The sequence below is a fragment of the Neophocaena asiaeorientalis genome, unplaced genomic scaffold (assembly GCF_003031525.2).
Source record: "Neophocaena asiaeorientalis asiaeorientalis breed wild unplaced genomic scaffold, Neophocaena_asiaeorientalis_V1.1 scaffold192, whole genome shotgun sequence".
NCBI lineage: Eukaryota > Metazoa > Chordata > Mammalia > Artiodactyla > Phocoenidae > Neophocaena > Neophocaena asiaeorientalis.
In genome coordinates this window covers 5,101,535-5,116,551 of record NW_020185326.1, presented here as the reverse complement: position 1 = coordinate 5,116,551, position 15,017 = coordinate 5,101,535, and the positions used below count along the sequence as shown (strand labels likewise).

General features: G+C 43.3%; 1 protein-coding gene across 1 annotated transcript in view; it reads left to right on the top strand.

The window, feature by feature from the left end:
- TDRD7 (tudor domain containing 7) overlaps nucleotides 1-7,069 on the top strand; it is an 89,550-nt gene extending 82,481 nt beyond the window's left edge. The window contains exons 16-17 of the mRNA XM_024734407.1: nucleotides 3,837-3,997; nucleotides 6,600-7,069. Coding sequence (XP_024590175.1) covers nucleotides 3,837-3,997; nucleotides 6,600-6,820 — 382 coding nt within the window. The 3' untranslated portion in view covers nucleotides 6,821-7,069. The remainder of the gene's footprint in view (nucleotides 1-3,836; nucleotides 3,998-6,599) is intronic.
- The last annotated feature ends 7,948 nt before the right edge of the window (nucleotides 7,070-15,017 follow it).

Sequence of the window (15,017 nt, the reverse complement as noted above, 5' to 3'; positions counted from 1 at the left end):
GGGGGGGGCCCGCGTACCGAAAAAAAAAAAAAAAAAAAAAAGTACAAGAAAACAAAGTCAGCCAACCAACATAACCCTTGTTAAACTACTTACGTATTTCTTCTAGTTTTTTTCCTATACATATTTATACAATTGGTATATTACTATATATAATTTCATACCTACTTTTTCACTTAACATAATTCTGTGAACACTTTTCCATGTGATGAGATTTCTTCATAAACATTTTATTGGCTAAATATTCCATCATATAGAGAAATCATAATTTACTTATCACTTTCTTTTGTAGGTTTTTTTCTCCCAGATTTTTCACTGTTACAAATAATGTTAAACTTAAATCTTTGTTCGGCTCTCTGATTATGTATTTATGAGATAGATTCCTAGAAGAGAAGTCACTTGTTTAAAGATTACAGGATTTTTGATGTATGCAGTCAGTTTCTTTCTAGAGAACTTGTGGCACCCTTTATAAGGTGCAACAGTGTCTATTGCACTGCTCTTTGGCCTCTGGACAGTGAGAATCATAATTCCTTACATTTGTTTTAGCACTTTCAGTCTGTTTTCTTACGTTTGCACGTTTGGATCCACACTCTCCTCTCCTGAAGCCCCCAGGATGTGCTGGTTCCAACCCAAGGAAGCCCAAGTTCCTCAAGCTATACGCTCACTCCGGGAAGCCCTGGACAATGGCACAAGCTCCCCGCTCCCCCTTCCCTTTGCCAACTTTCTTAGGGGAAATGTGCCAGCTTGTTTGACAATGCTGAACAAAAAGAACAATCTCTCCCCCTACCCTCCCTGTCCCAACACACAGACATACATACACACCCCCCAAAACTCAACTTGAAAGGTCAACTGCTTATTTTTTTTCTATAAAATGCTTTCATTCATTCTTTTGTTTGTTTGTTTGTTTGTTTTGCGGTACGCGGGCCTCTAACTGCTGTGGCCTCTCCCGTTGCAGAGCACAGGCTCCGGACACGCAGGCTCAGCGGCCAAGGCTCACGGGCCCAGCCGCTCCGCGGCATGTGGGATCTTCCCAGACCGGGGCACGAACCCGTGTCCCCTGCATCGGCAGGCGGACTCTCAACCACTGCGCCACCAGGGAAACCCCTCATTCATTCTTAAGATAGCAAGTACAGGCATTTATAAAATTTTGTTATTTTTATGGGAGGAAAAAAACTAATTTTCAACACTTAAAAGTGAAAAGTATAATAGCTCTCATTCTAAAAAGCATTCAACTTATATGTCATAAGCTTTTCATCTTTAAAAAATATTTTTACTATGTCATGTTATTTACAATCATAAGCATAAATGGGTTCCAATTTGCCTCATCAGAACTCTTTGTTATTGGATAGTTTAATCTCAGTTAAAGCCAAACTAATGCTAACTCTTATCTGAGGAGCAGATTAATGATGATTAGTGGTGGGGAGGTGCCACTTGGAGGGAAGGATCATGTGAAGATCTCTGAACACCGGAGATCTGTAGTGTGGGACTTCAGACTCCAACCCTACTCCCCCATGGATTGAACAGTTCTGCCTCAGGACTCTGGGGCTTTAATCAGTTAATTTGTCCCAGATAATCAAGGGATGTCTTATATATGGGAACAGATTATCTGATATTTTTTGAAACTTTATGAACTGAATCAATGTAAAGTGTTCAGAGCTTCTGTCTTGCTTACAACCCAGGACTATTTACTAAACCTTGTTCCCAGCTCTGGTAAGTTAAGATTTAGGAATTTCAGGTACAGTTTTGATTACAGTGATTTCCAAATCTATCCCAATTTAAGAATAACCTGGGCAGCCTATTAAAAATGCAGATTCCCCTTCCTCACTCCAGGCCTCCTGAGTCAGAATCTCTGGCAGTAGAACCCCAGAATCTGTGTTTTAAGTAAACTCTCCAGGTGATCCATATGTAGCCTTGCACTGAAATTGGTAATGTTGTCAAAACTGAAGCCTTTATTTAAGCTCTTAGTTTTGAAAGTTGAAAGCTAAATAGAAATGCAACACATAGGTTTCCTGATGGTTCTCTCCTCACAGCTCTGTACCTCTTATTTATAGACTAAAAGCACAGACCATCAATCATTTGCCTTGTACAGTTTAAAGACAGTGATATTGGTGGAAACCAAATGTTTTTATCTCCTTTTACACTTACATGAATTAGCAACCTGCACCATACTGGCATTTCCACATATGGAAATTTCTCTTCAAATTAATCTAAAGTTCTTATCTGCACAGCTTATCTTCATTTTAAGAATACTTATAATAATGGCTGCCATTTGCCAGCTGCCTGTTATATGCCAAATTAATGTGTTAGGCACTTCATATGTATTATTTCTGCAAGTAAATTAAAGCTAAACATTACACATGAGATAATTGAGGCACAGAGAGGTTAAATAAAGAGCCCAGAGTTAACATGACTGAAAAATGGCTCAGTGGGACTCCAGCTCAGGTCTGTTTGGCCCCCAAAGGTCAGGTCTGTTTGGCCCTCAGGTCATGTACTTATTATGATACCTTTCTGTGTCCCTGTTGTCTCTGTGATTCATGGGTAATTGCTTGCTTCACTTTGGGCTTATCTGAAGGTTTCTAGAGTTCCTCCCAGAACCCCCCAATTATATACAGTGTTTGAAGTTGGCCTCTTTGTAGCTTTTTTTTAAAAATAAGTTTATTTTATTTATTTTTGGCTGCATTGGGTGTTTGTTGCTGCACATGGGCTTTCTATAATTGCGGTGAGCGGGGGCTACTCTTCGTTGCAGCGAGCAGGCTTCTCACTGCGGTGGCTTCTCATGTTGCAGAGCACGGGCTCTAGGCACGCGGGCCTCAGTAGCTGTGGCACGAGGGCTCAGTAGTTGTGGCTCGTGGGCTCTGGAGCGCAGGCTCAGTAGTTGTGGCGCACGGGCTTAGTTGCTCCGCGGCACGTGGGATCTTCCTGAACCTGTGTCCCCTGCATTGGCAGGTGGATTCTGAACCACTACACCACCAGGGAAGTCCCGAAACCATTCTTATTAAAGATATAGAGCTCATTACCGAGTCCAGTGGCTTCTATTAACTCAATCCTAGTTGACCTCCCTGTAACATGGGATGCTTTACACTACTTGGTTTCTGCAGTACCACTCTTTTCAGGACCTCCTGCTGCCACCTACCTTCTATTCCTCAGTCTCCTTTTACTGGGTAACCTTCCTTTGCCTTAAATTTTTGTGTTTCCCAGGATTCTGTCCTCACTTCACTTTTTTCCAAACATTCTCTGCTGAAGCATTCTCATTCTCTCTCATAGCTTCATAAACTACCTTTATTTTGATGACCTTCCCCCCTACCAACTCTAATCTGTATCTCCTGCTTCAGCCATTCTCCTGAGCTCCAGACCTTTGGTCCAGATGCTACCTGGATAGCCCTAAAGTATCTTGCCTGGAAGTCCCTGAATTAATGCATTCTCCATACCTGGTCCCGCTTGCTTCTCTCTTTCCATCTTCCACACATGGACCTTGTCCCCAAAGTATGGCCATTTCCTGTCTCCCCGTCAGAGTGAAGGGATCTGCCAGCCTTGTCCTGATTGTGCTCTGTGGCACTGTTTCCTCCTGCTTAGTGGTGGTTTTCCTTTATTAGCTCCGTGAGGCCTGTAAAAGGGTATTGAGTGAACAAATTCCATCAAATGAGCCAGTGACAAAGCAGAGAATAGTAACCTTTGGAAAAAAAGAAGCAGTCTCTTTAAAAACTTCTACAACAGCATAGTTTTATATTTTAGTAAATAACATTTGTATTAATTTTCCTTTTTATCAAAAAATGTTGCCCTTAAAGCAGGTGTTGACTTTGTGCGTTTTTTTCTTCCTTTTTACTCCAATGCACATCTAGGTGGTACAGGGTGCTTTTAAAAGGAATCCTGACCAATGGACTGGTGTCCGTGTATGAGCTGGACTATGGCAAGCACGAATTAGTCAGCATAAGAAAAGTGCAGCCCCTGGTGGACATGTTCCGAAAGCTGCCGTTTCAAGCAGTCACAGCTCAACTAGCAGGTAACTTCTGGGGAATTTGGACTCATGACACAACAGTAGTATATATTGTCGTTTTGTCCTGGGTACAGAATCATTGGCCTATTGATAATTTTTAATGATCTCTCAAGGTCATGCCCTTCCACTATATCTGTTTCTGTTTTTCCATATTCCTTTCTGTCTCTGGTTTCATGTATGAGTATTTTTCTAAAACTGTAATCTTCGTACAGGTACAGTATTGCATTCTGCTTTCACACTATTACTTTTTGGGTGGTTGTTTGATGGTCCTGATAACAATTCTTAATAGCTGCAAAATATTCTGTTTAATTATTGTTTCCCTATTGTTGAACATTTAGGTTGTTTACACTTTTATTGTAGTATTGAGGAAAAAACCCCACAGCTACATACATTAGCCAAAACAAGCAAATGGAAACCATGAGACAAATAACCAACAGGAGAACATTGCGCGATTAAGATTTCATAATTTATTGCAGGAATTATAATGCATCTACGTAATGGACTTTCACAATTATAAAACATTCCTGGGTCGTAGAATATGACCATTTTCATGGCCAAATCAGTTTCCACTTGCATTGCAACTAACAACACACAAGTGTGTGATTTCACCACACTCACACCAGCCTGTTGACTGTCATAAAATCTGAGGAGCTGAGTTAATAGGTGTAGAGTGGTACTTCTTTATGATACTGTCTGATGAGATTTGTTTTATCTTCTGTGAAGGCAGTGCAGATATCTGTGTGCCCTCTACCAGTAGGTAGCATGGGTGCCTAGCTGAAACTCCACCCAGAGAGCTGTCGCCGTGAGCAGAGGGTGCGGAGGCCAAGAGGGATGAGGGGTGCCGACACCTCCAGTTGTCTGGAGGTCCTGCTGTGCTGGGATAGGGCAAGTTATGACCACATGTTCAACCCTCATTCCTCACCCCCCGCTCACCCCATACACTTAGCAGTGGCAGAACTGACTTGATCTCAGAAATGAGAGAAATCATGTATATAAATTCTTCATATTGACAGCGTTTATTGAAGATATATATATGTAGATAGATAGGTAGAGAGAGAGAGAGAGAGAGAGAGAGATTGCCTTATTTGAAGTATTTTCCAGTTTCTTTGTGTCTCCTACTAGAACTCAAAGGAAGCTCCCATGGTAGACAGATATGAACCAAAAATGGCATCTTACACATGGCATGACTACCACTGATCTGCTTTGAACTCAAACTTCTAAATGGTTTCTTCAGAATTAATGGCTACATTTTTCATTTTCACTTTTTAACGTTCAGGTTTTTCTAACAACACATTTTGTTAAACATGACAATCAAACGGCCCAGTGAAGGGGTCTCCGTGAGGGAGGATCGCATGGCTCCATCATCCCCACCCCGGCTTCGTGGCCACAGTCACTGGTGTTCCCTGTGCAGGGGACTCTACAGCCGCTTCATTTCACTGAATTCGTGCCAGTGCTGGGAGGCTCAGACTCTGTTACAGTCACTGAAGCAGCAGCTTATAGACAGTTCTAGGCTTCTCTCATGGGAAATTCTTAGCGATCAAAGAATTTAGCCCACTCACTACACCGAAAAGTCTTTTAAATTACATGTGAAACTCCCAGACCTTCATCACTATGGGGCATAATTTATATATCTAATCTAACATATGTGAACTTAATTTATGTTAGTTAATAATACTTCTTGAAAAATACATATTCTTGTCTCAGTTTTGTTTTAAAACCTAATTCAGAATTCTCTAACTTGAGCTCTCAAGTTTAAAAGTCATGGGGATTTAGAAATGCATGGGACTTAAAATTCATCTGGTCCAACCACTTTATTTTACAAGAAGTAAACTGAGGCCTGAGAAATCAACTGGTTTCCTCACGATCATACCATTTGATAGAGGAAGAGCTGGGAATAGTAACTGAGTCTCCAGACTTTCATTCCAGTGCTTTTACCATGGTGATGTATGTAATTTAAAATACTGTTGGGCTTCCCTGGTGGCGCAGTGGTTGAGAGTCCGCCTGCCGATGCAGGGGACACGGGTTCATGCCCCGGTCCGGGAAGATCCCACATGCTGCGGAGCGACTGGGCCCGTGAGCCATGGCTGCTGAGCCTGCGCGTCCAGAGCCTGTGCTCTGCAATGGGAGAGGCCACAACAGTGAGAGGCCCCCGTACCACAAAAAAAATAAAATAAAATAAAATACTGTTAAGTGTATTAATTCTTCTTCTTCTTCTTTTCTTTTTTTTACTATATCTGGTTCATCAGGGAAAAAAATCTGTAAATAAGAGAAATGTCATTGATATTGATATTTCATTCTCCATCAGTCTATATCTACATATACTTTACGGAAATGGGCAGTCATTATTATAACTTCATTTTATATCACAGCATTAAATCTCAAATGAAATTTGTGTCTGTAGGTGAAGGTTTACAGAAATAACCCCATTCAGAATAGAAAAACTGTAAGCAAGACTATTGTAAGATTCTTCAGCATCTGTTTTTCAGTTAGGCAAGTCTAAGCTGGTGTGTTTAACTACTTTGGGACTATTTAAAGAGTTTTCCATTATAACGGATCAAAGAAAGGCTCATTTGACCCCTCATTGATCTGCAAACTCCCTTCCTCTTAGGAGTGAAGTGCAGCCAGTGGTCTGAGGAGGCTTCGATGGTGTTTCGAAATCACGTGGAGAAGAAACCTCTGGTGGCATTGGTGCAGACAGTTATAGAAAACACTAACCCTTGGGACCGGAAAGTAGTGGTCTATTTAGTGGACACGTCATTGCCAGACACAGATATCTGGATTCATGATTTTATGTCAGAGTATCTGGTAGAGCTTTCAAAAATCAATTAATCACTGCTTCTGAGACCCTGACAACTAATTCAGATTTTTTTTAGCAATAACAAAATGTAGTAGGCTTTAAAAAAAAAAAAATCTTACCTCTGCTACATGGCTCTGACTGCTGTGCGGGATTGAAAAGAATATGTTTGTGTTTGATGAAAGATATTTAACAAGTTTTGTTCTAACAGAGTTGACTTTTCAAAGAGAATTGCACTTGGATTATTACTATAATATTAGAATAAAATGTTTATCAACACAAAAGCTGACTATCTTATCATTTCTAGGCTTTATGATCTTAAGGTGAAGAGTTTCCCTTTCTATGCATGTTGTCTTCCTTGTGGTGCTCGGTTCACAAAAGCTGACTATCTTATCATTTCTAGGCTTTATGATCTTAAGGTGAAGAGTTTCCCTTTCTATGCATGTTGTCTTCCTTGTGGTGCTCGGTTCTTCTCCAGTTAGACTGAGAATTCCGTGACTTAACCCTACCCTGGGGTAGTGATGGGTCCCAAAGCAGGTGCTCACCACACCATGTGAAGTCTCTCCCGAGTCTTTACCCCATCAGCATTGCTAGTGGTGCTGCTGGAGGAACAGCCCAGGCAAACCAGCACGTCCTGATCACCCCAGATCACCCCAAATCTTGGGTGGCTTATTGCCCAGAGAGTCTGGACTGAAAACGCAGGCCTTTACGGTCTCCCTGCCCAACCTCCCTGTTTACTACTCCTTGCGCCAGCCACACTGGACCTTCCCAAACCCCACGCATGTTCATCTAGGACTACTGATACTCTAAAGGAAGCCTCACTTCCCTCCAGACCACTCTTATTCTTTTCCCTCAGACTGCAGCTCATTTTCTCCCCACCATTTTTGTTTGTCGGTATCCTCCCTGACCTCCCAGTCTGTCCATGAAGCCTTTCCTGGTGCCCCTCCTACTGCACTGTACTTTGTGCCCCTCGTGCTGCCCAGATCTCACTGAGCTCCATAGCATATAACTAGTTGTCTGTGCCAGTCACCCCAACTAGACTGTGAGCTCCTTGAGGGAGGGAGGGGTCTTAGTCATCTCTCTATCCAGTCATATCCCGGTAAGTGTTTGACAGCTGGTTCTGGTGGGTGTGTGGCGGTCACGCGGGGAGTGAGCCTTGATTTGTAGTGTCTGACGATTCCCATGTTGTAAATATTCCTACTGCTGTTGCGTTCCAGCTAACAATGTGACCTCACTGAATGTGGTGTTGGGAAAAGATGCACCCAAGCAGCTCTTGTGAGCTCTAGGATGGTGACCCCTTACTCAGTTTGACTGGGAAGCCTAAATTTTTGATTTTGAACATATACTGAATTTAAGCTAGTAGACCTCTGTGTGAAGATATGCATAAACTATTGGAAATATGGAGAGAAGGGGAGAAGACCAGGCCAGAGATAAAAGTTTTTAGTCATTTGCTTATTTTTATTTGAGAACATCTAGGAAAAGTAAGAACGGAAAGAAAATAAAGACCAGATGTTTCAAGTTTTTCATGTAAAATGTGTTGAAATTGTCTTTCCAGCTTTTTAAAATTTATATTTAGTATTTATAATTAAAGTGATTCAAAATTCAGGAATGTTCATGCCAGTGAGTTAAGTAATCATTTATGATAAAGTAAAAATATCCTGACACACAAATGTTTAAGTGAAATAAAGTAGTGTAAATGTTTTTTTATAATGGTTTCTTTCCCTAATAACAACAACAACAAAAATCTTCCAATTGTCCACAGATAAGAAAGAAGTGGTTTGTACTTCACTAACTTTAGGAATGTTTCTATTACTTTTTAAAATAAAGCAATTAGTTGTGGATGTAACTGAAAAATTAATCTGGTGCTGGGACAGTTTGACAGACAGAGAGACTTGCCCCCCACCTCATACCATATTCAAAATCTTCCAATTGTCCACAGATAAGAAAGAAGTGGTTTGTACTTCACTAACTTTAGGAATGTTTCTATTACTTTTTAAAATAAAGCAATTAGTTGTGGATGTAACTGAAAAGTTAATCTGGTGCTGGGACAGTTTGACAGACAGGGAGACTTGCCCCCCACCTTATACCATATTCAAAAGTCAAGTCCAGGTGGACTGAAAGCCTAAACATGAATGGCCACTGTAGGAAGATAACCCAGGAAAATACCTCTATAATCCAGGAGCAGGAAAGATGTCTTAAACTGGATGCACAAAGTGCTAACAATAAAGGAAAAGATTGATATACAGTTGACCCTTGAACATGGTGGGGGGAGGCTATTTAGGGCACCAACCCTCGCTGCTGTGGAAAATCCCCATGTAACTTCACAGTCAGCCCTCCTATATGCAGTTCCTCCGTGTCTGTGGTTCCACATCTTCAGATTCAACCATCCAGAGACGGTGCAGTACTGTAGTATTTTCTACTGAAGAAAATCCATCTATAAGTGGACTTGCACTGTTCAGACCTGTGTTGTTTCAGGGTCAACTGTACTAGACAAGATTGAAATGAAGAACACCTGTTCATCAAAGACGTTATTACGAAGGTGAAAAGGCAAAGCACGGATTGGAGGATATATATATATACACGTATATATATGTATATATATATATATATATATATACAGAGAGAAAATAATAGATTACATATATTCAATAAACAAAAGAGTATCCAGAAGCAAAATGGGCAATACGTTTGGACAAACACTTTACAGAAGAGGAAATCTGACTGGCCAGTCAACATGAAAAGGTGCTCAACCCATTAGGACACAGGGAAATGCAAATTCAAAACTCAATGATATACAGCTCATATGCCAGAATGGTGAAAATGTTTCCATTTTTGTTAATTCCAAGTGTGTTGAAGATGTGTGCGCTTGTGCAGGAGGATACTGGTAAAGAATGTTCACAGCAGCGCTATTTGTAATAGCTAAAACCCAGAAACAACCTACATGTCCATTAACAGTAAAATGTATGTTTCTAAAAACTGTGATATATTCATGCAATGGAAACCTCTACAGCAATGAGAGTAAACAAACTGCAGTCACGTGAGCCAACACGGATTAATCTCACAACATAGAGTTTCGCAAATGAAAATAAACTATGGAGGAAAGAGGCAAGCAAGGAAGTGATTACCGAGAGAGTCATGAAAGTGGTCAACTTCAGGAGGGAGTTGTGACGACCCGGAAGGGCACAGGTTGGCTTCCGGGCTGCTGGCAGTGTTGTTTCTTAACTTGGTGGTTGCAGCAGGTGTTCTCATGATAAAAATTCTTAAACCTGCACAGTTACGTTGTATGCCCTTTTCTTAAATTGATTCCACAAAAAAAGGGTTTAAAATTTTAAATCTGAAATATTAAATCATTGCATTATTTTAAAATATATTGCACATGCCCCTTGAGAGGAATATTCTCATATACCCGTGAGGGTTTTGTAATGCAGGAGTACATTTGCATGGAAACAAGATTTTTAAAAGGTGTTTCTCATTAGTAATCTGTACACCAATATTAAAAAGTTTATATTAATAGGGTCTATCCCACCAGAAACTATCCTATAATAATCCAAAGACACCTTATTTTCTGTCCCCACGAATTCCTTTTTATGAGCCATTTTTTAAATTAAAACACTTGAAGTTTCTGTTTGGGTTTAAGTGGTTTGTTCTGGAAAACATATTAGCCTTTTAAGAAAGTGGGGCTTTTGGAAACAAAAGCAAAAATAAACAAATGGTACTACATCAAACTAAAAAGATTTGCACAGTGAAGGAAACTGATCAACAAAACAAAAAGGCCACCTACAGAATGGGAGAAGATATTTGCAAATGATATATCCAGTTAGGCATTAATATCCAAAATATACAAAGAACTCATACAACTCAACATTTTAAAAAAACGATTAAAAAAAGGGCAGAAGATCTGAATAGATATATTTCCCCGTCTGTATAAGGAAGACATACAGATGGCCAATAGGCATATGAAAAGATGCTCAACATCACTAATCAGGGAAATGCAAATCAAAACCGCAATGAGATATCACCTTACCCCTGTCAGAATGGCCATCATCAAAAGGACAAGAGATAAGTGTTGGTGAGGATGTGGAGAAAAGGGAACCCTAGTACAGCGTTAGTAACAATGTAAGTTGGTGCAGCCACTATGGAAAACACTATGGAGATTCCTCAAAAAAAAATAGAACTAACATACTATCCAGCAATTCCATTCCTGGGTATTTAGCCAAAGAAAACAAAAACACTAATTTGAAAAGATATATGCACCCTTATGTTCATTGCAGCATTATTTACAATAGCCAAGATATGGAAGCAACCTAAGTGCCCATCAACAGACAACGGATAAAGAAGATGTACATAAACACAATGGAATATTACTCGGCCACAAAGAAGAATGAAATCTTGCCATTTGTGACAACATGGATGGATTTAGAGGGTATTATGCTAAGCGAAATAAGTCAGAGAAAGACAAATACTGTATGATTTCACTTATATGTGGAATCTAAAAAAGCAAAACAAATGAACCAACATAAAACAGGAATGGAGTTATAGACAGAGAACAAACAGGTGGTTGCCAGAGAGGAAGGGGTTGGAGCGAGGAAAGAAATAGATGAGGGAGATTAAGAGGTACAAACTTCCAGTTGCAAACTAAGTCAAGGGTATGAAATGTACAGTGTGGAGAATTTAGTCAATAACTATGTCATATTTTTGTATGGTAACATATTGTAACTAGACTTATGGTGGTCAGTTTGAAATGTATAGAAATATCTAACCACTATGTTGTGCAAAAGGAATTAACATGTTGTAGGTTGTGTTGTAGGTCAATTATACTTCAAAAACAAGCTCATAGAAAAGAAGATCACATTTTTGTTTGGGGGGGAGGATTGGATGAAGGCAGTCAAAAAGTACAAACTTCCAGTTGTAAGATAAATAAGTGCTAGGGATAAAACGTACATGATAAATATAATTACACTGCTGTATGTTATATATGAAAGTCTTTTAAGAGAGTAAATGCTGAGTTCTCATCACAAGAAAAATTTTTTTTCTTTAATTTTGTATCTATGTGAGATGATGGATGTTCATTAAACTTATTGTGATAATCACTTCATGATGTATGTAAATCAAATCATTATGCTGTACACCTTAAACTTATACAGTGCTGTATGTCAATCATATCTCAATAAAACTGGAAGAAAAAAAAGGTGGGGCTTTGGGGGTTGTTTTGGTTATTTTAAGTCGTATTTTGGATACTCTATTCTTCCAGTATAGAGGGAATGCATTTGCCTCTGTTGGAACTGGATGTTCACAAAATGATCGTGACTAAAGCTTCGGCTCAAACCGGACCTAGTTGGGCTGCTGATAAGACCGGATGGGTCGTTGCTTCAATCAAAGGAGGTAAAGGTGCAGCAACCGCTTGGCTGGCTTTGCTCCATCCAAGGACCTACCGATTCTTACATCTTAGACCACACAGGAATAAAACTCCTCCCACCTTTTTCCAGATAACTCTACCTGGTACAAGTGGGGAAACTTAGACGCAGACAGGAGGCGACGCGCACCCACTTGGCCGCGGACCCAAGCTTGGGGCGGCCAGGGTCCCTGCCCCGCGCTTCCCCTTGTGGGCGTCTCTCCCCGGCAGGGGACTGCGCGCTGCGCCCCGGCGCCCCCGAGTGGAGGGAGAGGTAAGGAAGGCGAGCTGGGCGGGCGGGGCGAGGGGCGGGTGGTAAGTGTCCCGCCGGCCAGGGGTCCCCCTCGCGCTCGCGGGGCTCCCTGCCCCCTCGCCGGGGCCCCAGCCATATCTGGGCAAAATATTCAGCTGTCGCCGCCGCCGCCAAGAGGGACTGAGCGTGGCTCCCTCTATAAATAGCCGCCGCCTCGGGTTGCCTCCGGGGCTGGGGAGCCCGGGTCTCGGGGTCCGGAACCGGGCGCTCGCATCCGCGCCACTCGGCGCGCGTGGCCCCGGCCAGGGCGCCCTTCCCTCTGGACCCCGACGCCGCGTCTGTAAAAGGGAAAAGGACCTGGGGGCTCTCGAGGAGCAGTGCCGAGGGCGGGGGTCATGGCGGGGCCGGCGTTCCCGCTGCGCGCATGACTCCAGCGCGCAGTGGCTAGGCGCCCCGGGCGCTCTGTTGGGTACAGGTGCCGCCGAGCGCTGCACTCAGGCGCGGCGTCCCCGCCGGCTGCAGAGAGAGTGGAGGTGGGAGTAGGGACGCATTGGCACAAGTGAACGTAATACCCGGGTTCGCGCTGCGCCTGTTTGCGGCAAGAAAACTTTCCCAAACTGCGTGGGATGACAAGGTTTAAAGCACCACCGTTACGCGCCTTTCGCACGGAGGTGGAAAGAAGAGGGGAAGAGCCTGGAGGCAGGAGTTCTCTGGCTATCGCCAACTCACTGGGTGAACTTGACAAGCCTCCTCCCTTCCCTGGGTCTCGGTTTCCCCATTTGTAGGAGCGGGGTTTGGTTCCCGCGATAGAGCTCGTGGCCAGGGCCGTGAGAGCAGTAGGGCGCGCTCTTGACCGCCGGCGCTCCCCCCACCTGTTCACCGGCTCTGTGCCTGAGACGCTGGAGGCACAGCCGCGCATATCCGGAAGGGTTGCGGAGACCAGAGACTTTGGCGGTCCCTCTGACTCGGTTCTTATACTAAGACCCAGTAGGACCCTCGGAAAGCCTGGGCAGTACACACCCAGGAAGCGCGCTCCACGGTGATTATGGGCATCTGTGCTGGGTGGCAGCCATCACCTTCGCAAAGAAGCTTGTGAGTCAAACAGCTTTAGACCCAATGAACTGAGCAGGGCTAGAGGCTCCAGTCCAGCCGCTCCCGGGCTTCTGTTTCCCCGTCTATTTGGTGTCTGTGATGCTGCCTCGGAGCTCTGCAGGCACACCCCCTCCCCATCTTTTCTAGCCTTGACCTTGGCCCTCTCAAACTCTTGCATATTACCTGGCCTAAACTTTTCCCTGTAGGATCACAAAACCAGACCCTAATCCAGGTTCTGGGCCCTCAGTGGGGGAACCCAAAAAATTCCCATTTTTCACCCAGTGGTGACAAACATTTTGTTCCTGGCGAGGGGCTGCAGAGCCCCCTGCTCAAGGTCACACGCTGCTGGACATGCCAGGCAGTCTCCACCAGCCTTTCTCATGTCTTTCCTGACACTTCCTGCTGCTCAGGCAGGTCTTGGGGATCTGTTCAACACCCCCTGTTCTTTGGTCTGCTGCTGTCCAGGACTTCCCCTTGCTCAGACAGTAGCGCCCTCATCTTGAAGTTTCATTTTTGTTTCTACTTTACTTTCTATCATATATTTTTTCCAAAGGCATCTTAAAGCCTCACAGAATTAAGAGGAAATGGAGACAAATAGTGAGGTTCTCATCAATTCGAGCCACACAACAAATGGGCAGAGAGTGAAAGCAAGGAGTGCTGTCACTTAGATGTGTTAATTCTATTTAATGAGCCAGTCTTGCAATCCCACGTTTTAGAAGATCCTGGCTCTTAAGTTACTCCCAGCCTAAGTAGAAAGCCAGTGTCCTCTAAAAATAGCCTCCGCCCCACCTTATCAGGGTCTCACAGTTTCTCCCTCCTCCAGGGTTGGGCTGCTTCCTGCTGCTTAGCAAAAAAACCACAAAAACTAAGAGTAGGTAGTGGCAGCTCTGAGTAATGGGCTGACCTGGAGATGAGGACACCTGGCTCCAGCCCCAGCTCTGCCACCCACTTAGAGTGACCTTGAGCAATGAGGGGGTGGGCAAGATGCTTTCCAGTGGACCTGGAATTAAGAGGACTCAGAGCTTCCCTTGGAAGACTTTCTATCATGAGAAAAGTGAAGCGCCAGGGATGAAATCCAGGGGAACCCCCCCTATGAAGAGGAAGGAAAGAACGGGAGAAACTGGTTCCCAAGAGCCAAGGGAGGAGAGAGATTGGCAGTGCCAGCTGGTGCAGAGAGACAGAGGGGAAGAGGACTGGGAAAGGGCCACCATGATTGGGTGACTTTGGCCAGGGCATTGCAGAGGGTTCAAAAATGGGATCTGCCACTGCTTTACTGAAGCCAGTGACCCAGCCTGTCTGAGCCCGTTTCCTCCTCTGTACAAGGGCATTATAATAGCATCCATTTCAGATGGGTTGCTATTGGGATTAAGGGGGATGATGCAGGGAAAGCCCTTGGTCCTGTGCTTGGTACCTGCAATGATGTTAATGCTAGCGAGAGGAAGAAGAAGCTAATGGGAGCCGAAGATTTGGAGACAGAGCCCACAGCTCTTCTAAA